This window comes from Podarcis filfolensis (assembly GCF_964270895.1).
Source record: "Podarcis filfolensis genome assembly, chromosome: 12".
In the NCBI taxonomy this organism is placed as follows: Eukaryota; Metazoa; Chordata; class Lepidosauria; order Squamata; family Lacertidae; genus Podarcis; species Podarcis filfolensis.
Window position 1 is genome coordinate 38,460,507 of NC_139614.1, and position 22,394 is coordinate 38,482,900.

Here is a 22,394-nt window from a genome sequence, read left to right on the forward strand (position 1 = left end):
CCTTGTCTCGGACCACGGACCACGCTACTTGTCTGTGGCCTCTTTGATTGCTGCCTATGGAAATATACACAGGCTGCATCTGCATGCCAATTCCCTCTGTCCCCCTTCAACTAACAACCAGTCGCACTGCAGCCTTGACACCAGACTGTTCTAACTGCCCTGTTTTGGACTCCCCAACACTCATCACAACAAAAAAAGCTTCAATTACTGTAGTTATTTTCCTTAATGCAGGAGTGATTAATCTGCAACACTTAAGATGCCGCTGAACTATAATTCCCATAATCGCCAACAATTGGCCAAGGCTGATGGGAGTTGCCAGTCCAACAACATCCCAAGAGCCACAGAATCTCCCGCTCTGCCTTTAAAGGCCACCTGACAATTTGGATGCCAAATGATTGCAAAATGTGTGCCCACCTTCTCTAAGCATTCCAAAAAAGGGGAAGTGAACCCCAGAAGACGGGCAAGGCCAACCTAAGAAAATGCGTTTTAAAAATAAGCATTTCTGAATAACTGATGTCAGTCATATACTGTACTGTACTTGTATGCTGATACTGTATAGTTAAAGCTATGGTTTTCCCAGTAGTGATGTATGGAAGTGAGAGCTGGACCATAAAGAAGGCTGATCGCCGAAGAATTGATGCTTTTGAATTATGGTGCTGGAGGAGACACATGAGAGTCCCATGGACTGCAAGAAGATCAAACCTCTCCATTCTGAAGGAAATCAGCCCTGAGTGCTCACTGGAAGGACAGATCCTGAAGCTGAGGCTCCAATACTTTGGCCACCTCATGAGAAGAGAAGGCTCCCTGGAAAAGACCCTGCTGTTGGGAAAGATGGAGGGCACAAGGAGAAGGGGATGACAGAGGACGAGATGGTTGGACAGTGTTCTCGAAGCTACCAGCATGAGTTTGACCAAACTGCGGGATACAGTGGAAGACAGGAGTGCCTGGCGTGCTCTGGTCCATGGGGTCATGAAGAGTTGGACACGACTAAACAACAACAACAGCCTCGGTGGCTCCGTGACTCATCATGACAACACGCAGCGCAGCCTCTGAAATGCGTTTTAAGCGGACCCGGCGCTTTGCAAGCCGTTTCGCCTCCAAGTGCTGCCAGGGAAGAAAGGCTCTTGTTCTCTGAATCTCTGGGGAGCCTGGGCCAAGTCAGGCTTGGCGCCATGCAGCTTCCTTCCCGTGCTCCCAGCTAGCTCTTCTCGGGACGCCTCCTTCCATCTGCCGCTGCGCTTTGAAGGCTTATTCCGAAGCTCACCACACAGGCGAGGAAACAGCCCGGGCGTCGCGCCTGCGCCCCAGGAGCCGACCGGCTCGCGCGACGCACCACACCACCACCACCTACGGATGGGCGGAGCCAAGAGCTGGGATGCGGAAGGCCGCTTCCGCGCGCAAGCGCACAAAGGCGGCGCCTGGGAAAGGCAGATAAGGGCGAGTCGGAGGGGGTGGGGTGGGCGCATGCGCAGAAGACGCGGCAGTCTGCGTAGCAGAGACCGAGGAGCTGGGTCGGTCGGGGCAGAGGCCTCCGGTTGTCGGGATGGACGAGGATATTTTGACCACGCTGAAGATCCTCATCATCGGAGAGAGCGGCGTCGGCAAGTCTAGGTGAGGCTCCTGCCGGCTAGGCCTCGCCTGAGGCCTTGCCTTTCCTTTCCTCCCCTGCCCCACCCCGAGTAGGCCTTGCCTGGCAGACGCCCCCCCCAGCAGCCCCCCTCAGGCCTGAGGGCGCTTCCGCCCCCCTTGTCGCCGGGGAGGGGCAGGGGGCCAAGACCCCCCTCCCACTGCAACTGCCCCCCTTGCTTATTAGGGGCTGTTGCCTATGGACTTGGATGGGGTTTACTCCCGAGGAAGCCTTGGCCGGATTCAGGCCTTTACTCCTGAGGAGGAGGGAGGGGCGAGTGCCGGGGCTCCAGCTGGACTGGACGCCACGCTCCCTGCCTTGGGCCATTCGTCCCTGGGGGCGCCCCCTCCCTTGGCTGCGGCCAAAGCTCCCCCTCTGGCTTGTTGTCTCCGCAGATCAGGGCGACGCCTTCTGCATATGCACAGAGGCTCGGTTTCCTCCACACGCCGGCCTGTTGCTTGATTATTGGAGCCTTTTGGTTCTGGAACAACATCCCGGGGCTCAGCCCCTTACCTCGCAGCCATTGCATCTGGTTCTTGGGCAACCACGAGAAGGTTTCTTCGCCCCTTCTCTGAACTTTGCCTTTGCAACGTGTCTGGGGAGAGTAGGGCACTGTCAGGCTTGCTAGGTGAGGAGCCAAAGGGTAGGATCACACGCCAAAGTAAGAGTTGGTAACCTGGGTTTATATTGGAGAAATCAGGATTCAAATGGTCTTGTTTCCTCTCTCATTAAAATATTTATAGCCCTACCCGGTGCTGTTTGGCCTTGCTGTGAAATGTAGCTCGTTTATAAAACAGTAACTCAAAATGGCACAAGAACAATAAGTAGATGCCACTCTTAAAATAAACAAACCGCAGTGTTAGGCAACAAATGCCTGAGGGAATATAACCAGGACTTGACCTGGTTCTGGAATCAGTTTAGAGTTGGTGCCAGGCAGGCCTCTTGGAAGGTGAAAGGGCGTTTCACCATGGAGCATAGGGCCCTTCCCATGTTTCCACATAATGCACAGCAACTGAAATTGGGACAGCAGATGTTTGTGGAGAACAGACTAAAGTCTGTCAAGCAGGCGCTCCTCGTGAGTCCCACTTTTAGAGAGATACTCCCAAGTACCTAGATATGAAGTTGTTTAAGGATCTGCATTCCCTCCCTAGTGGTGTTTGCTGTCATAAATAAATATTCTAGCCCCTTGTTCTAAAGGGCCTCCTTTGTCTATCTGTGTCTTGCTGAGCTTCTGTTCATATCTGGGCTCCTTCTCATTTCTCAATCACAATAACCTTTGCCTTGTCTACAGTGTCTCTCTCACAATTACTAGCTAGATTCCACATAATCCCTGTCCTATTATTGCTGGGTTGTGAAGTACAGCCCATTGTGCTTTGTCTGTGTCATAAATTGATCATCAATTTATTCATCATGTGAACTCTTAAAGTATTTGGACATCCTTTAGGATACAAAGGAAAGTATGCAGAAGAAACAGCCTATATTGAAAAACTAATTCATGACCTTAAAACCACTTACATAACTTTTTCACATACTGTATTTTTTGCACCATAACACTCAGTTTTTTCCTCCTAAAAAGTAAGAGGAAACGTCTGTGCGTGTTATGGAGGGAATGCCTACGGGTGGCATGCCTACGGATTTTCCTCCTCTAAAAACTACGTGCGTGTTATGGTCGGGTGTGTGTTATAGAGCGAAAAATACGGTATATCATGTCTGTATAAATGGCAGACATTTGTTTCTACCCATCAGTGTGGTGTTTGACTCCATGGTAGCACCATCAATAATGCTTCATGTTATCTGAAGCCAGTGTTTTTGTATAAGTTACACCAGTATATTTAGTAACCAAGTCTGCTATTTTGAATTTACAAAATTGAAGAGGCTAACAAATTTGTGGAGGATGTGTGTATAAAGTGCAGAGTCAGTGCCCCACCCCCTTGTACATGACTCTGTAAGATGTTGCAAGGACTCGGTGCTGGCAGCCAAGACTTTACATTTCTTCTGGATTAGGTCATCTCCAAGTATGTGACCTCAGAAAGCTTCACTTTATTACAGCAGGCTGCTTACCTGTAATCCGCTGTAAGGAGAGCTATCAACTTGTTTTTTGGTTCCAAACTAACAATTAAGCCTCTGGAATTCTTGCACTTTGGAAAGTAGTTTGATGCTGTGTTAGCTATACAGTTGAAATGCTTTCACAGACCTTTGGTTTCCAATAGGACTGCAGATGAAGGACTGGCAGGGGAGGAGGAGAGGGAAGAGTGGTGCATTTTTATGCGCACAGTCCAGTGTCATATACATGCTTTTGAGTGAACTGTTCTTGGTGAGAGAACTTGATGCTCTAGTTATTTAGAAAGAGTGATACCTTCCAGAGACCTGAATTCTGCTACTGTTGGACCCTGGACATTTTCCATCAGCAGTGTAAAAGAGTTTCATGTTTAAGTAGAATTTCAGTAGGTGTGATAGACTTTAGCAGACTTGTAGGTGTAACCTTGTGACCAGTGTTCAAAACTCCTATTGTTCTAGGTGCATCTTGTGACAGGGCATTTCATTGGTTCAAGCAGTTTCTGAGCTCTGGGTGCAGTACTGCACCGAATATTTCAGATTAAAACTGCAAAGTGGAAGGAAAGGAGGACGTTTTTCTGCCTTCCCACTTCCAGCTACTTTCTAAAGACTGGAGAAGAGACCGTCTTAAGAATATTAGGGGGGTGGGCAGGGGAAGGACTAGACCATATGGAAAATGAACATATTTAAACTGCAGTTCAATCATTTTCAGCTTTGTATTCTTGTTATTAAAAAAGTGTGCCTAGATATTCCGTTGTTGCACCCATAACATAGGTTTAAGGTGACATTTAGCGCCTAGCTTTCATTGTTTCTAACACTGCTTGTCACTTATTTAGCATATTTTGTGTGCTGTGCTGTGTGTGTAAACACATACAATATAGTAATCCTTACAGCAGAGCCATGACCACATGGTGAACCTTTGGTCCTCCAGCCACCATGACTAGGGATGATGGGAGTTGCAGTTCAACAACATCTTGAAAGCCAGAGGTTCCCTAGCCCTAGAAGAGTGATTTGTCGTTCAGTTTTAAAACAGAGCCTTTCTTTGCAGCTAACTTCTAACCACTCAGTATTACACAGCACATTCACAAGTCCAATGGGTATCTCCTGATGTTGCTGTCTCAACATTTTAACATTCTTCTACTGCTGTGCAGTATCAGCAGTGTAGATTTCCTTTTTGGAATATGGCAGCCCTAACATACCCTAGGTGTGAGTTCAAGAAGTCTAGAATGGAACTCTGTGGCACTGTCTTGGCCAGTCTTTCTCAATAGAGCTGCAAGTTTGCTTGCACAAGAGTTAATTGATGTTGAAAGAGGATAAGCTTATTTTCTGGAGGAGGGAGAGTTGACTGTCCTAAAAAAAAATTGAAATCTGGTAGGGGAGAGGGTGAATGTTCTGTTACAATCATGTTACTTGGCAACGCAAATCTGAGATCTGTTACAAATGTCTCTGGTTGGATAGTTATATCTCTGAAATATAATTATTGCAATGCTCATTTTCTCCTCCTTTCTCCATCAAATGCCCTTCTCCTTTGTGCAGCCTTCTGTTACGGTTTACCGATGATACATTTGATCCAGAACTTGCAGCAACAATTGGTAAGTTTGTGATGCCTCTGGTATTTAGATCACTTTCAGACTATTTGATAGTAATGTTGTTAAAAGTGGAGATACTGCAGTGGAGAAAGTTGATCCCTAATAAGGAAAAGCCGCAGCACTGGCACAAAAATCAGGCGAGATTTGCTGTAAGAAATTTGCTTAAATTGGAAGTTTAGACACCTCTCACCCCCACCATGCCCCCATTGTAAAAGGGAAACATAAGGAAGCTGACAGTGTAGTTTACTCACCTTTTTGTCAGCATTGCAGCTATGTCTGAGGTTAGATTCTGACAAGTCAGATTCTGCATATTCAGAACAAAATAGCTGCTAGTAATTTGAAAACTGCAAGGATCAAATATATTGATATCAAATATTATAAATTGGCTGAACCATGAAACACTTCATAGTTAATTCTGATTTTGACATAAGCCCTGTATAAGTGACTGATGGTAGGAATTTGAAGTATGTCAAGTGGAGACACTACTTGGTTTGGAAGCCCACAAATAGTAAAAGCACATGCTTTGCTATCTGCAACTTGTCTTAAAAACTTTTCAGGAGGAGTTGAACTTCTTAATCCTTCTCCTTGTCAAAATTGATACTGTCTTTCAAGCATTTAGCATTTTAACGTGGGCATTTCTACAGAAACAATGTAATGGTCTCTGTTTTTTGTGTTCATGTATTCTGCATATGTTGCTAAGACTGTACAAAGATCATGGCTATATTTAGCATTTTGGTTTGTTTGGGAGAAGATGTTAATAGCTTTGAATTGTGAGGCCTGCATAGTTCAGCAGTGATGAGGTCAAATAGATCAAAGGATAAAGCATGGAACTATAGCATTTGAAATTTACAAGGCAGGGCTGTTGGAGAGGATTCTGTAAGGGAGAAATATGACGCTGGTGGAATTTGTCATGATCAGCAGGAGTTGCCACAGCTGCCACATAAGATTTTGATGAGAAGTAGCAGATTTAAATTTAATGAAAATCACATGTAAACAAGTAGAGAGCTTACATTTGTCTACAGGGGACTTTTTTACTCCAGAAGTGAACCTCTTTGTGAAAAAGAGCTCTTGAGTACATATTTTTGGTTGCAGAGCAGGCACAAACCTTCCTCATTCATTCTGGATGTTTGTCTTGACTGCAAGACAACATAACCATATAACACTGGTCCTAAAAGATCTACATTGACTCCCAGAGTACAGTTCAAAGTTTTGGTGCTGACCTTTAAAGCCCTAAATGGCCTTGGCCCTGTATACCTAAAAGAGCATCTCCATCCCCATTGTTCAGCCCAGACACTGAGATCCAGCCCCGAAGGCCTTCTGGCCATTCCCTCATTGTGAGAAGTGAGGTTACAGGGAACCAGACAGAGGGCCTTCTCAGTAGTGGCACTTGCCCTGTAGAGCACCCTCCCATCAGATGTCAAGCAGATAAATAACTATACAACTTTTAGAAGACAGCTGAAGACAAGGAAGTTTTTAATGCTTGTGGTTTTATTTTTTTATCTATTGGAATCCTTCCAGAGTGGCTGGGGCAAACCAGTCAGATGGGCGGAGTACAAATAATAAAATTATTACCACCACCACAATTATCATTATTAGATGCTGCTGAAGCTGATTGTCCCTTCCTTGAGTTGTGTGATGACATTATGGGCCCTCTTACATTTCTGTCTCAAAACAAATAGCTAAATGAACAGAGGTATATCTATCATTCTTTTGCTGCCTCTGTTTTGTGAATGACTTCTGCCAGCCAAGCAATGCAGAGATGGGTAGTTTATTATGGAAGTCACCATAGATAATTTTCTGGGCAGCTAATTACAGCATTTGTTACACAAAGGTTACTTCGGTATTAGAACCAGTTTTATATGATGTAGGGTTCATGAAAATGTACACTTGCTTTCTTGACTGTGTTGCATGTGGCAAATTATACACAAGATTCAGTTTTCCTATGTGAAATTGATGTTTATATAGAAGTTATGACCTTGTGTAAAATAGGTCGCTTGGTTCTCTGCAGTAGTTTGCCCTCAACATTTAATGTTCTTTGTGTTGGTTTGCTTTTGAGCTGTATTTAATAGCAAAACTTACAGCTAATTAAAACTTGCTGCTTTTTTCACCTATATCTTGCCACATGTTGCAATCTTGCAGTTCATCTGAAAGCATAACAAGTCATAAACACACGGAATATTTGTCTGTCTCCAAATTATTGTGCTAGAATATTAGGTGCAGATAGAATAATGATTCAGAAAGAGCCAGAATTAGTATGATTCCTATCATCCCTGAATATTAGCCATGCTGGCTGGGGTTGATGAGAGTTGTAGCCCACAATATCTGGTATGTTTTCTGTTTTAACTTCTGTCCTTTTCTGGAGAGAGCATTAAGTATTTTTCTCTTGTAGGTGTTGACTTCAAAGTGAAAACAATATCTGTTGATGGAAACAAGGCTAAACTAGCAATCTGGGTAAGTCCTAATAACGCACGTGAAGCTTGCATTATTGAATGATGTATGGATTGACTGATTAATTGATGTTACTCATATGTTGCTTTTCCACAATGGGCCATTGCCAATGTGGCTTACAGCAAAACAATATTGATACCTGAAGACTTTTCCCAGTGTTATCAAAGCCAGTCCTGGCAAGCAACAGTGTACCTTTTGTGCTGAGCAACTGGTCAGTAGGCTACAGTTCAATAAAACATTGCTGTCGGGAAAGTGAATCTGCATATTGAAAACTTCTGCAGGGTTCAGGTACTTCAGCACGCAAGTTCCCCACAGGGTAGGGCTGGGCGATTTAGTGATACATCGTACAAAATAGGTTTGAAGTGCACATTGTAGTAACGGTTTCATAATATTTGACATGGCAAATCACAATGTGTCCATGTGGTATGTAAAAAATTGTGATGTGGGAAAAACCATGAAGTCGGTCATCGCTTCTCTCATGATTCCTGCTACCCCTGTTGCTCTGTACTATAAAATAAGAGTTGTAACAATATGCTAAAGGTAAGTGAAAATGTATCAGCTTTAGAAGCCTAAGTAGTAGCAGCTGCCAAGACAATTGCCCCATCACCTCCAAATAGTTACATCCTTATTTCAGACATTGTGGTATATCTGGATATCACAATGTTTAGCTGGTGATATATCACAATGTTGAAAACAGACATCAGTCAGTCCTGCCATGGGGGGAACTAGCTCACATGCACAAATCAAGCAGCTTTGAACTCCCAATCAGCTGATGCATGGGAAGTTCAAACCTACTTAACAGCTGCAGGACCAAGGTACATCTCAACCCAACTCAAATTCTAAGAAAAGTATATGCAATAAAATAAATATCAGTATATAATCAACATTTATTAATCAGTTATTTATTAATCATTTCAATCATTGTGACTCTTAAAAGTAAAATAAGGAAGTTAAAAGTAGTGAAACAATACTATTCTCTAATGAGATGATTGGGCTTTTGAATATTGGGCTGTAAGTTTGTGGATTTGAGCCTTAAGTCACAGCATTGTTTGACATTCAGACTGTTTATTTGTTAAGAAGAACACAAACATGGCTGCACCCAGCTTTAGCCATGCATGATGTTGAAAATACCAGCGACAGAGGTTCCTTATTGGCAAGGGAAGTGCACAGTGTACATGCTCCTGCCCTTTGTTCCTGAGGCTCATAGTTCCTATTAAAAAATGTTTTTGTACTGTGCCTCATAAAATTCTTTTCTATCCCAGGCCCTTTTTAACCCCCTTTCAATCCTTTAGTCTTTATTTGCCCTCTGCACAGTTCTACTGCCCTCAGGAGGATCAATATTGACCACCTTGGGAAACCCTGCTATAGAAGAAGAAATGGCTAGATAAGGTCTATAGCACATGGAAGGAGGAACTTTGTGTATATTTGTTTGTAATGGGCAAATAGAATTGTATGTCTATTGCCATAGGCTTTCACATAGTAAAGACCTGCTGTACTCTGCACATGATACCTTTGTAGAATCCAGGAAGTGTATCCTGTTAAGCTTTGGCATGAAAAGGTTTGCAGTCTTGAAGATGCAAATCAGAAAGTTCTTTCTAGGTGAAAATACAAAATATCAGGATGCATGCTGCCTGTTGTGGGATTTGCAGGAAAAATCTGTTTAACTATGTCAAATCAGTTCTCAAAATTGTCTGAATTTTTTAGGACACTGCAGGTCAGGAACGGTTCAGAACGTTAACACCCAGCTACTACAGAGGAGCACAGGGTGTTATATTAGGTAAGCATGCAGCTGGTTACTGCTTATCTGTACATTTTCTGGTATAGGGCATGATACTGAAACGCTTGGCTTCACTGTAATTTTACCATTACACAGGCAAATGGGTGGCAAGTTAGAAATAAGAACTGTGGGAATTGCTGGAGGGTGGAGTTCTGTACGTAGCTCTTGCTGTTTCTCTTCCTTCCCTGTCTGCAGGCTTTATTTTACTGGGTGAAGAAGCTGCAGGTGGTTTTTTTTTTCCAGATTGAGTGCAGGGTGATGTTTTTCTCCAGCCACTGTGCTCCAGTTCCCCTCCCCAGCTGCTTTTCTCCCAGGGGACAAGATACAGGCTCTTGAATTTCTCCCTGTGTGTGCTCACATGTAAAGCAAGTGTGGAAGGAATTTTGAGCAGGCACATGACTGACAGGCTCAGGGTTACACATCCTCGAACATCTGCTCAATCTGATGACACAGGCATTTGCTTCACTTAATAAGAGAGGGGAGAAGGGGAAGCTACAGTGCATTTCTGGCCAGAGTTAGCTCTTTCATCGAAAATGAAGTAACATTCCTCCAGGTAATCCTTGAGGTGCTTGCTTGGGAACCATCTCCAACTTGCTGTAGTAGTACATTTTAATAGGTTCCTCCACCTTCGCTTCATTATCTACCCCAGGGGTGAAGAGACTTCAAGCATTGTGTTTTAATACTACCCTGAGATCCACCAACTGGAGCCAGATTCAAAATAAGACATGTCTATAATTAAACAATTCTGAACCCATGAAGTTGTGTTGAGTACCAGAACTGAATGGAGCTTGCACCCCATCCACACAAAATCCACACCTCTCAATCAACATAATTTAGAGGGGGAGGAAGTAATTTTTTTGTCAATATACCTCAAATCACAGAGAGAGCTTTTGTGCGTCCCTGATCTACCAAAGGTTCACGAACTTACAGCTACTGAAACCTTCTGTAAACAATATTGCAGTTGTGTTGGCTTTTCAATGAGGAATAATGCAGTTAGGTTCTCCATGAGATAACTACCTGGATTGGAGGCCGGAGCCATCCAGTCAGACTTCTTTGTCTAAATACATCACCTGGGCTGAGTCCCTTATAAGAGATTAAGCAGATGTCTAGTTGTCAGCAGCTACTTAGCTTTGATCAGTCAACGGCTGGCAATTCAGAGGAGTCTCAACCTTGCAAAATGGACTTCTGATTCTATTTATTGTTATTAATAAAAATATTTGTATACAACAAATTCATGTAAAATGCCAAGGTGTTGTACAACAACATATACAATAAAATACCATAAAACAATAGAAAATAATCATTAAGAAGACTAGGCAATAAAAAAAAAAGTTTGAATAACTACATAGGCCTGTTGGCATAAAAAGGTCTTCAGGTGACAGCTGAAAGTCAGTAGCAAGGATTACAGTGGCTGATTGCAGAAGAGGACTCAGAGGTAATAAGGGAAGAGCCACAGATCAATAAGTCATTTACTGGTATCATGGCTCTGTCTAGTTTCTAAACTTTGTTGTCATAACTAAATTCAAGGCTGGCCATCTCATTAGGCAAGCCCCTTCCCTGAGGTGGCATGGGATAGGTGGAGGATTGGTCCCACCTGCAGATCAGGCATTCTCCAGAGCCCCTTCTCGGTGGGGTGGGTGGGTGGGTAGGTGAGTGAGTTTTGCAGTGCTGCAACTAATTTGGCAAGAGAAAGGGTTATAAATTTGAATGTGAAATATTTGTTTTGTTCTTAACCTTGAAATACATGCATCACTGACTGCTATTAATTATTGATTTCAGTTTATGATGTCACAAGAAGAGACACTTTTGCTAAACTAGACAACTGGCTAACTGAACTAGAAACATACTGCACAAGAAATGATATAGTTAAAATGTTAGTAGGAAACAAAATCGATAAGGTGAGTAACTCTGAAATACATTTCCCCCCTGTGATTCATAAGCTTATTTTTATAAGTGTCTGACAGTTCTGCTTGTTGTAGGAAAACAGAGAAGTTGACAGAAATGAGGGTCTCAAGTTTGCCCGAAAACATTCCATGTTGTTCATAGGTAAGTCCTTAAAAAGGAATGCAAAGTGTGGTGGAATGTTCTGTTTAGCTGCATTTGTTGTATGACAAGATATAATGGCTGGGGTTGTGGTGGTGCATGTTTTGGAGAATCAAGCTGTATTTTACAATAGCAGGATTAATGTAAGCTAAGTACCATATTTTTCGCCCTATAGGACGCACTTTTTTCCCTCCAAAAATGAAGGGGAAATGTGTGTGCGTTCTATGGGGCGAATGCAGGCTTTCGCTGAAGCCTGGAGAGCGAGAGGAGTCGGTGCGCACCCCCGCCCCCAGCCCCGCAAGCTCCCAGAGCAGGCTTTGCGCAGCTCTCTGCAAGCTGTGGGAGCCCGGTGCGACTTTGTGCTGGACTCCCACGGCTTGCGAAGAGCTGCCTGTTCTGGGGGCTGGGGTCGGGGGAAGCTCGGGCTTCCCCTGCCCCAGCCCCGCGCCTGGGGGGGGGGGGGGATTTTTTTCCCCTTTATTCCCCCCCGCAAATCTAGGTGCGTCCTATGGGCCGGTGCGTCCTATAGGGCGAAAAATTGTGGAACTAAATTTGCAAAGTATATGCCACTGCATTGTTACTTTATGTAGGCCATGAAATATGACGGCTGTACAGCTGATGTCACATTGGTTCTTGTTTGGATGCCATGAGTACCATCCACCAGGCTCTGTTGATGTCCTTTTATTTCAATGAATTGCACAGAGGAATCTCTCGTGGGTCCCATTAATGGGCAAAGGTGGTGAAACAGTCGCAGTTGCCTTGATTTAAATACTGTTACATTACCTTCTGCCGGGCATGGGTGGCGCTGTGGTCTAAACCACTGAGCCTAGGGCTTGCCGATCAGAAGGTCAGCGGTTCGAATCCCCGCGACGGGGTGAGCTCCTGTTGCTAAGTCCCAGCTCCTGCCAACCTAGCAGTTTGAAAGCATGCCAGTGCCAGTAGATAAATAGGTACCACCCCAGTGGGAAGGTAAACGGCGTTTCTGTGCACTGCTCTGGTTCGCCAGAAGCAGCTTAGTCATGCTGGCCACATGACCCGGAAGCTGTACGCCGGCTCCCTCGGCCAATAATGATGTGCGCCGCAACCCCAGAGTCGGTCACGACTGGACCTAACGGTCAGGGGTCCTTTTACCTTTGTACCTTTACATTACCTTCTAGCTTGATTTCAAGAGTCTCCCATTTTATGCACAGCCCTTTTTTGCTAAGAGGGGTAAATATAAATCTGCTTCTCTCTCTGCATCCCTCTTCCCTGAGGATGCAGTTTCAAAGAGAAAGGTGCCAGATGCTGCCAGTAGCTCCTGTGGGAGTTTCAGTGCTTTTCAGCAGAACTGGTATTGCTGCTGTTGCCTCCTCCAGGCACTGACGCCCTCCTTTCTTCTGACATGACTTCAGTTAGCAATCTGTCTCTCCCTGAGAAGGCCTGAGACCATGTTTGTTCACTTACGGTTTGACAATGTGTTCATGTGTACCGTTTGATGAAATCTTCACGAAACACAAATCTTGGGGATGAGAAACTCAAAGAATATTCTTTACTTGCTGTGATGCAAAAGCCTTTTTCCAAATTATCAGTTTCACTAAGCTAAGTCTTCAAGAATTTTGCACCTACACTGGTGTGCAAATGACAGAGCCATGGTGCTGTCTGCTTAATGGTGCACCCATGGAAGAGGAAGTTGGGGCAACACACAGTGACACATGTCTTACATTTCATCTCTTCTACCCCCCGCAGAGGCAAGTGCGAAAACATGTGATGGTGTACAGTGTGCCTTTGAGGAGCTTGTTGAGAAAATCATACAGACTCCAGGACTGTGGGAAAGTGAGAGCCAAAACAGAGGTGTAAAGTTGTCAAACAATGAAGAGGGCTATCGAGGCGGCTGCGGTGGCTACTGTTCTGTGTTATAAACTCCGGAAGACTTATTCTTTGGTGTATTTAAATGGATAGTGGTGTCCTCTGTACATAAACTTACATCTGCTATTTTAGGGACCTTGCGGTTTGCACATATTTGTGTATCACGGCAGTGAACATTTTTCTAGGAAAATGTGCTCTGCAGCTTTTCCAGTTGAGAAGTGTTATGGTTAGCATGCCTAATTTGAAACGTATAGGTTCTTTTTATATGTAGCATAAGAACTTGTTGCAGGAACAAAGACACTCAAATTTCATAATTATCATGGAATTACTTTGGGGAAATATTTCAAACACATGTTGGCTTCATTCTGTTTAACTCGGGTCTTTAACTCAACTATGGCACTGTTTGAGGCACACAAATCTCAAATGGTACAAGTCGATACATGTAAAATCTGCACAATTTTATTGGCAAAGGCCTTTTCTTACCAGTTTAACAGCATGGATATACAATCCCTTTTTAGCTTTAAGCAACACTTTTTCTAGCTTGTAACTAATCCCAGTTAAAATCTGTGATCTTGAAAGAGGTGCAAATTACTTTTGGCGGGGGTTGGGTGAAAAGAGATTTTAAATTTTTTCACTTCAGTGAATACTATGATTGTCTAATTGGATTTTTTTTTTTAATCCTGAATGTGTGTGTGTGTGTGTGTGGCACTCTTGCACCATGGCATTTATGATGTAGTGTGCTATGGACCTGCAGGAGAATTTTTTCTTTAGGTTACAGGCTTAATGGAGTCTCATTGTGAATCACTTTGCCAAGCTTTGAATGCTTGTTTCTAAATGTTAGCAATGTAATTTAATTTCAGTAACTCAAAACTGTAGCTCATATGTAATTTGAATGGTCTGAAGCAGATGACTGCTCAACTTGTGGCTGTTGGTTCTGAAGCTTAAATAATGTTTAAAAGCTCTGTCTTCTGGGTGTGTATGTGTAAGGCATGTGCTATTTCATTGGAATTTGCTGTAACAAACAGCCAATGAATTGCTCGTTTCAGAGAACTTGTATAGACTAATAAATTTTTTTCACAGTATTCACTTTTTTGTAACATCTTCCTCATGTACAGGTGAATTTTGTAAGACACAATTGAAGATCTCTTGGACTATTGATCCTGTAATAGACAACACTAATGACTTAAAATACTGTGGGGTACTGATATTTCGCAGTATGAGCTACTGTGCAATTTCCTGTAAATATATACAGTAAACTGAAATACCTTTATAATGTTGCTTTTTTGTACACTTATGGGCTGCACACCATCTGTTCTTTCACCAAGTATATCAGCTGTTGTCACTTTAAGTACATTTTACTTAAACCTTTAATTTCGACTTTCTACACTTGTTGGGAAACTATTAGAGTTATGAAGTTCTATAGCCAAACATTGTAAGTAAAGGTTCACACTCCTTAGGCTAAATGAACAGTTTTCAGATGTATGCCGCCATTTTAATATATGGCACATTTGCTGAACTGCTTATTGCCCAGTGTAAAGATGGCAAAATGCCTCTTGAATAGATGGGAGAGAATCATATATTATTGCAGAGAGGTGTGTTCCTAACTACAGAATAAAGATTGAAAAGCATCTGCCATCTTTTTTATCATAGGATATGTGCTTAAGTTTTGTGTGGTGTCTTGTTCTCCGTATTCCTGTTCTTCAATAACCAAAGGAACCTTTGCATTTCACTTGGGATGGAGGCTGAACTGATTAACTGAACCAGTTGTTGTATTTGCAAAGATAAGAGGAGTGGTCAGTGCACATCTTTTTTTGGAGGCCATGCTGTAACATGAAACTTGCAAGCACCCAAAAGTGCCTCATTTTGAATTTCTTCTAGCTTTTCCCAAAGTTAAACTTTTTTTGATCCCCATGTTTTACTAAGGCAACGTGGAACAGAAACAAGGTGCCAAGATTTGACTTTTCCATATCAAAGCAAGTGCTAGGCAAGTAATAGTTGGGTCACAAATTTTCAGCTTGTATCACACAGCTTATCCCTTTGTGGATATGTTTTGGTATTGCACTTACTGCAATGGCTTTTCCAGTTGATGAAACTGGATCAAGTAGCAGCTGCATCAGTTGTTTACTTTTGGCACTTATCCAATTCTCTCAACCATTCCTCATAAGGCTTAGTTTTCAGACTCTTGATCATATTGTCACCTCTCACACATTCCAGCCTTTCAGTATCTTTCTAAATTGTGCCCAGAACCAGACACAGTACTCCAGGTGTTGCTAAGGCAGAATAGAGTGGTATTATTACTTTCCTTGTTTGGGACATGCTACTTCTGTTGATGTAGCCTAGAATAGCATTACCGGTATTTTTCTTTTTTGCTGCACAGCACCACGCTGTTGACTCGTGTTAAGCTTGTGGTCTACTGAGACCCCTCAATCTTCTTCACATGTACTACTGGTAAGCCAGGTGTTTCCCATTTGCGCAGCTGGTTCTTCCTGTCTTAAGTGCAGAACCTTACTTTTTTCCCTATTGAAATTCATGTTAGTTTGGGCCTAGTACTCCAATCTGTTAAGGTCATCTTGAAGTCTGATTCTGTCTTGTGATATTAGCTACCCCTCCCAGTTTGGTGTTACTTGCAAATTTAATGGGCATTGCCTCAACTCCTCCATCCAAGTCATTTATAAAGACATTGAACTACAGTAGCCCCAGGACAGAACCCTGGGACACCCCACTTACCCCCCTTTTCCGCAGGATGATGAGGAACCATCAGTGAGCGCTCTTGGGGTTCGGTCAGTCAACCAGCTACAAATCCATCTAACCATTACCTCATCCAGCCCACATTGTACCAGCTTCTCTGCAAGAATACCATTGGGGACTTTGCCAAAAACATTACTGAAATCCTGATATACTATGTTCACAGCATCTCCCTGATCCAGCAAGCTTGTAACTCTCAAAAAAGATTCATCTGACATGGCTTGTTTTTGAGAAACCTATGCTGGGTCTTAGTAATCATAGCGTGCTTTCTAAGTGCTCACAGATTGACCGTTTATTTGTTCTAGGGCCTTTCCTGGTATTGATGTCAAGCTGACCAGTCAATAGTTACCTGGGCAATCTTTTTTTGGTGGACAATAGTCTGAAAAAAATCATTTTCTGTAGGCATCTTCTAGGATGTGTGGTCAGTTTATGAGAAGCTGTCAAGCAGCTGGTTGTTGCCCTGCCAAACAGAGTGCTCTAGAAAATATCCCATAATCCTTTTTCTGTAGTGCAGGAACTCAGTGGCCTGAAGCGCTGTGTAAAAAGGACTCCCTTTAAGGCAGACAAATTGGAAACGCTGAGCTATATAGCATTGTGCTCTCCAGAGAGAAAGACTATGGAGACCTACAAGTCAGTCACATAAATATGTTCAAGCTTTTTGGGTTTTAGTTTTGTTGCCAGAGTTCAAAAGTTCATAATTCATCAACAGTTATTGTAGCTTGCTCTCTTCCGGGAGCAGAAACTACCAATCGATATGAAAATACATTAGGGGAAAACATAACTTGGCCCCACACGGAAATGCATTTAGAGGAAAACAGGCAACTCTTAATTTCTCTGGCAGATGTGGAGTTGAATTACTAGATTTTTAAAAAAGAAAACGCCACACACATTTATTTTAAATTCTAATTTGAAGAGGACTTCCACTTATTTTGTGCCATTTTTATCTTTCATCTGACAGGAAAATCTCCCCTCCTAATTTGAACAACTTCCCTTCCCCTCAAGATTATAGTCTTGTCAACACTATATAGTTGAAACCACATTAGAATCGTTGCTAAAAATACATTATCAGCCACATGTAAGTAATTAGCATTAGTGCAATGCTTAGCATGGTTGGTGAAAGGTTCCATGCCTAAGTTGAAATAGTAGGAAAAAGTGATGAGAGCAGGAACTGCTCAGCTGCCCAGACCTCTCCAGCCACCTGAGGCTCAAGATACAGCACTGTTAATGGTGGCGTTCACAATCTTGGCAAAGGTGCATGCGTGCATCATGCAAATCTATTGCATAATATTTACAAGCAATGAGCACTGGGTTTTCCTCTTTTGATTTACAGTTATTTTGCAATTTCCCTCCTTAAAAAATTAACTAGCATTTAGTACAGCATGAAAAGGTTGGGTTTGTTTTTGGCATATCTGTTTTTGGGAAGAAAAGAGCTGTTTGGTGGGCAATTCCTAGACCCCATCAAGAGCCCTGTTTCCCCAGGATGGTAGCGGTGGCTTCTTCAACCCACCAGTCTATTTGGGGCTGCAGCTTTCCCTGCCCTTATTTTCCCCCTCCAATGCATTCCAACAAGACCTAGTCTCCCTAGGAATGTATAGGGATAATGATGGATGACAGCCCGCAAAGCTGGTGAAGAGGGAAAGCTTTCCAAGGAGCCTTTTGCCCTCCCCACAATGTCCTTGGCAGGGGTGTGCTTTCCCCCCTTTACCAACCATTTGGAGGGTTACTGTCCATTTTCTCTTTTTTTTTTTAAATGAATATTTATTAAATTTTCCAATTTTATATAAAGACAAAAAGAAAAAGAAAAAGAAAAATATTAAAAACAATTCAGTTTCAATAACAGTTTTTCAGTCACATGTTTCTTTGACTTCCTCATACCTCCCCTTCCTGTTCTCTAGTTCAATTTGTTAAATCAGCAAATCCTAATCTCTTAACATTCCTTTTTGAATATCCCCTTATTTTCCACTCAACTTTTTTAAATTTAATAACAAAAACAATTATAATCCCCATTATCTTTATCATAACAGCTGGAGACCACCAAAGTTCAAACCAACATCTTTTCAAAGTTCATTAATTTTATAATATTTCTGTAAATATTCCTTAAATTTCTTCCAATCTTCTTCTGCTGACCTTTCTCCCTGGTCGCGGATTCTGCCGGTCATTTCTGCCAGTCCCATACAGTCAATCAACTTCATCTGCCATTCTTCCAGAGTGGGTAAATCTTGAGTCTTCCAATGCTTTGCTATGAGTATTCTTGCTGCCGTTGTGGCGTACATAAAAAAAGTTCTGTCCTTCTTTGGCACCAAATGGCCGACTATACCCAAGAGAAAGGCCTCTGGTTTTTTCAGGAAAGTATACTTAAATATCTTTTTCATTTCATTATAAATCATCTCCCAGAAAGCCTTGATCTTTGGGCACGTCCACCAAAGGTGAAAGAATGTACCTTCATTTTCTTTACATTTCCAACATTTGTTATCGGGCAAGTGATATATTTTTGCGAGCTTGACTGGGGTTATGTACCACCTGTATATCATTTTCATAATATTCTCTCTTAAGGCATTACATGCGGTGAACTTCATACCTGTGGTCCATAACTGTTCCCAGTCAGCAAACATAATGTTATGTCCAAGGTCTTGTGCCCATTTAATCATAGCTGACTTAACCGTTTCATCCTGTGTATTCCATTTCAGCAGCAAGTTATACATTTTTGACATAATTTTAGTTTTAGGTTCTAGCACTTCTGTTTCTAATTTAGATTTTTCCACCTGGAAGCCAATTTTCCTATCCAAATTGTATGCCTCCCTTATCTGAAAATAATGTAACCAGTCTCGGACTTTGTTTTTTAATTTCTCAAAACTCTGCAATTTCAGTCTATCTCCTTCTTGCTCCAAAATTTCCCAATATTTTGGCCAACTGGCCTCCATATTGAGTTTTTTCTGAGCTTTCGCTTCCATTGGTGACAACCACCTTGGAGTTTTATTTTCCAATAAATCCTTATATCTAGTCCAAACATTAAACAAAGATCGGTTACTGTCCATTTTCTCCCCCCCCCCCCAATTAAGCCCCTGTGCATTCTGTTGAAATGCATTGGAATAAAAAAGAACTCACACTTGCATTCAAGTTGCCTGGGCAGCCCCACGTGGCTTTGAGAGGCTGTGATAGGACTCTCTGATCCCAGCCTCACAGTGCAGCGTGGGGTTGCCAGGGCTGTGTAAGAAGCAAAATCCAGCCCCCAAAATTGTGCCTGGGGCGACTGCCCCTCTGCCCCCCCCCCACGACACCACTGAACCTGGGACCTTTTCTGTGGTAAGAGTATGGTCCTCCATTGAACTATGGCTCATCTCTAGGAAGCAGCGAGGGCAAGACAGAATTGCAGCTGCAGGACTCATTGCGTGCTACGCCAGAAATGAACTGATCCATTGTCAGGGTTTATTTTTACGATCGTGTGGCAACTGCCCTTTTCAGCCTGCTTGTACTAATATCCATCTGCGGTGCCCTAAGCTGAGGCCTCTGCGCATGCTGGTGCCACATGCAGAACTTTGCACAAACGAGCCGCTTGCACATCACCCACCGCCACTTGAGAAGTTACTCATTTCATGCAGCAACATGCAGAAAGATGATCTGGAGTCCTGCTATTTATCTAGGCATTTCTATGCTGCACAGTCAACTGGGTCCTCTGTGCAGTTTGAAACTTGAAATCCACAAAATGCAAATGCAATCAACCATACTCAAAACAATAATATGCCTTCTAGATCATTATCTGCAGAAACTGTAGAGACTTCCACTGGTGCTCTTTTCCCATTTGCTGCGGAACAAAAACCGGAGAGGTGATTGGAGGCCCAACAAGGTTTTTCAGGTACAGTAAGCCTGTTCATAGACTGACATGGGGAGTGTCCATCTTCTCACAATAGCACTTCATGAGACACAGGATTTTGATCACGGTACCTGGATTAATTAGCTGACTGACATCAGGCTATTTGTGCTATCTGTGACTGTTTCTTGCTAATGCTTCCCTGCCCCACTATAGGTATTAATAAATACTCTCAGTAACGCTAAGTAAATAATCTCCAATCTGCTACAAAGAGGTGTGCCTATTTAACATCCATTTAAGCTCTACCGATCACGACTGTAATTTTTGCCGGTCAATTCCTACCATACAATGTTCTCCTTTATATACCTGCCAACTGAGCTTTTACTTCATTCATCTGACGAAGTAGACCTGAATTCAGGAACACTTTTTTGGGGGGAAAGGGAGGGAATCAAACTAGATTTATGCACATTTGAAATTGTATTCCAGTCCTGAATAGAACGCGACAGAAAGACTCTTCTGCTGTTAAAATGTCCTAGAAGACAACAAGGGGCAGATCCATATGCTTGGCAGGCTCTTCCAGATGTCCTGTTTGTAAGGAGGTTAGATGATGGTCTGCCAAAGCACTTGCCAGTGCCTTGTCCTGTCATTTTCCTCATTGCGAGGAGTCTGGTCATTTGAGGAGGCAGGTTTCTTGTTCAAGAGCTCTCAATACCACCTATAAGTAAATGCACAACCTGAATTTGCAGGCATGCGATGGAATCTCACCTGAAAACAGCGATGGTCTGGAAGTGCCCTGACTTGGTCTGTCTTTAGCTTCATGTTCTAGCCTCAACTCTACATTGGCTGAAAGCTAGCCTGGACATTGTGGAGAGCTGAGCAGGGCTGGTATTTTATAGCCCCCCACTATTATTCACGGGCATTTGCACATTATAGACAAATCTACTCATGTCGTAGTGTTTAAAGTAGCTCTGGGAGACGTGTGTTTGTGTATTCTTTGCTTTTTCTAGCTCCAAGCCTCTGGAACCTTTCATGCAGGCTTAGCTTTGGCCATTTAAGCTTGCCAGCAGTCCTTGCCTCTTTTCATGCTTTTATCTTTTAAAGGGAACAAACGAAAACATACCTCTGTGGCTGTGTAGCACTGATTTTTTTATATTTTTTTATGAACTCCTGTCAAATCTCTTAATCCCATTTTGGTGCTCTGGAGCAATTTATTTCTGCCCCCAAATCCCCCTTTTCTTGTCTGCCAAAGAAAACACTGGGCACTGTGCAGCCCATTTCAAAATGAAGTTGTTGTTCAGAGGAGTCTGCTAGTAGTAAAGTTAAAAAGGACAAATTCAAGCCTGTTTTTCATATCTTAAAAATAAAATAAAATACAAAAACACTCAGTTTTTAATGCCCAGATTACAAAGCCTAGGTGGAGCTTGGAACTGAAATTGATTTCCTTACTGAAATTTTATACAGCCTTTTAATCCTGGCCCTTTTCTTTTCTTTTAAAAATCTGAATTGAACGCTATTTAAAATACTGTCACACATGAATATGCTGTAAAGTGCATCTAGATTACGACGAGAAAATAACACTCCTCTGTTTGTCAAATTTCCAGTGTTTGAAGTCAGTGGCTACTACAATGTAAGTCACACACACAATAGCCAAGCAAGACAATGCAAGAGTAAGTTAAAGTATATACAGTACCTCTTCAAAGCTGCAAATTATCAAAATATAAAATTGTAAAAGTCCCCAAATCTTTTAGATTTTTTAAAAATCATCTTTCCAGCTGGCACTGTTGGGGGTCAAAAATGAAAATGAAAAAGTACCCTGTAATTTTCTCACTGCTAGTGGCTGTACAGCTATCCTATAGATAACACCAGCCAGCAACCATCTAATCATTTGAAATCATCTGCTTAACCTAGTCTATTCTGAAATACAAAGGGAAATCTATCCCTGAATTATATAAAGCGTGAGACCAGATAATAGTGCACAAAGTCATCTAGCTGGCCTGCTCCAATATGCAAAGACAATGAATTTGTAGCTTTAAAGGTAAAGGTAAAGGGACCCCTGACCATTAAGTCCAGTTGTGACCGACTCTGGGGTTGCGGCGCTCATCTCGCTTTACTGGCCGAGGGAGCTGGCGTACATGTGGCCAGCATGACTAAGCCGCTTCTGGCGAACCAGAGCAGCTCACAGAAACGCCATTTACCTTCCCACCGGAGCGGTACCTATTTATCTACTTGCACTTTGATGTGCTTTCGAACTGCTAGGTTGGCAGGAGCTGGGACTGAGCAACGGGAGCTCACCCTGTCACGGGGATTCGAACCGCCGACCTTACGATCGGCAAGCCCTAGGCTCAGTGGTTTAATCCAATATTCTGTGGGTATGGTTTGAGATATAACTGTCTAATTTCTACAGATTAGATTAAATCATAAAGATTCCAGAGTGCTACTTCTTCAGTTCTCCAGAAA

General features: G+C 42.6%; 1 protein-coding gene across 1 annotated transcript; it reads left to right on the top strand.

Moving 5' to 3' along the window:
• Positions 1-1,377: 1,377 nt before the first annotated feature.
• On the top strand, positions 1,378-14,646 carry RAB18 (RAB18, member RAS oncogene family). The gene is made up of 7 exons (XM_083580056.1): positions 1,378-1,611; positions 5,219-5,274; positions 7,661-7,722; positions 9,424-9,496; positions 11,276-11,394; positions 11,476-11,542; positions 13,265-14,646. The coding sequence occupies exons 1-7, from the start codon at positions 1,544-1,546 to the stop codon at positions 13,435-13,437; spliced, it is 618 nt and encodes a 205-aa protein (XP_083436182.1). The 5' UTR covers positions 1,378-1,543; the 3' UTR covers positions 13,438-14,646.
• Positions 14,647-22,394: the final 7,748 nt, after the last annotated feature.

Excerpts from the sequence above, each read along its gene's own strand:
- RAB18 (XM_083580056.1), top strand. The coding sequence starts at position 1,544 with ATGGACGAGGATATTTTGACCACGCTGAAGATCCTCATCATCGGAGAG. Across the intron at positions 5,275-7,660 it reads AGAACTTGCAGCAACAATTG|GTGTTGACTTCAAAGTGAAA; the intron begins GTAAGTTTGTGA and ends TTTCTCTTGTAG. Across the intron at positions 9,497-11,275 it reads AGCACAGGGTGTTATATTAG|TTTATGATGTCACAAGAAGA; the intron begins GTAAGCATGCAG and ends TATTGATTTCAG.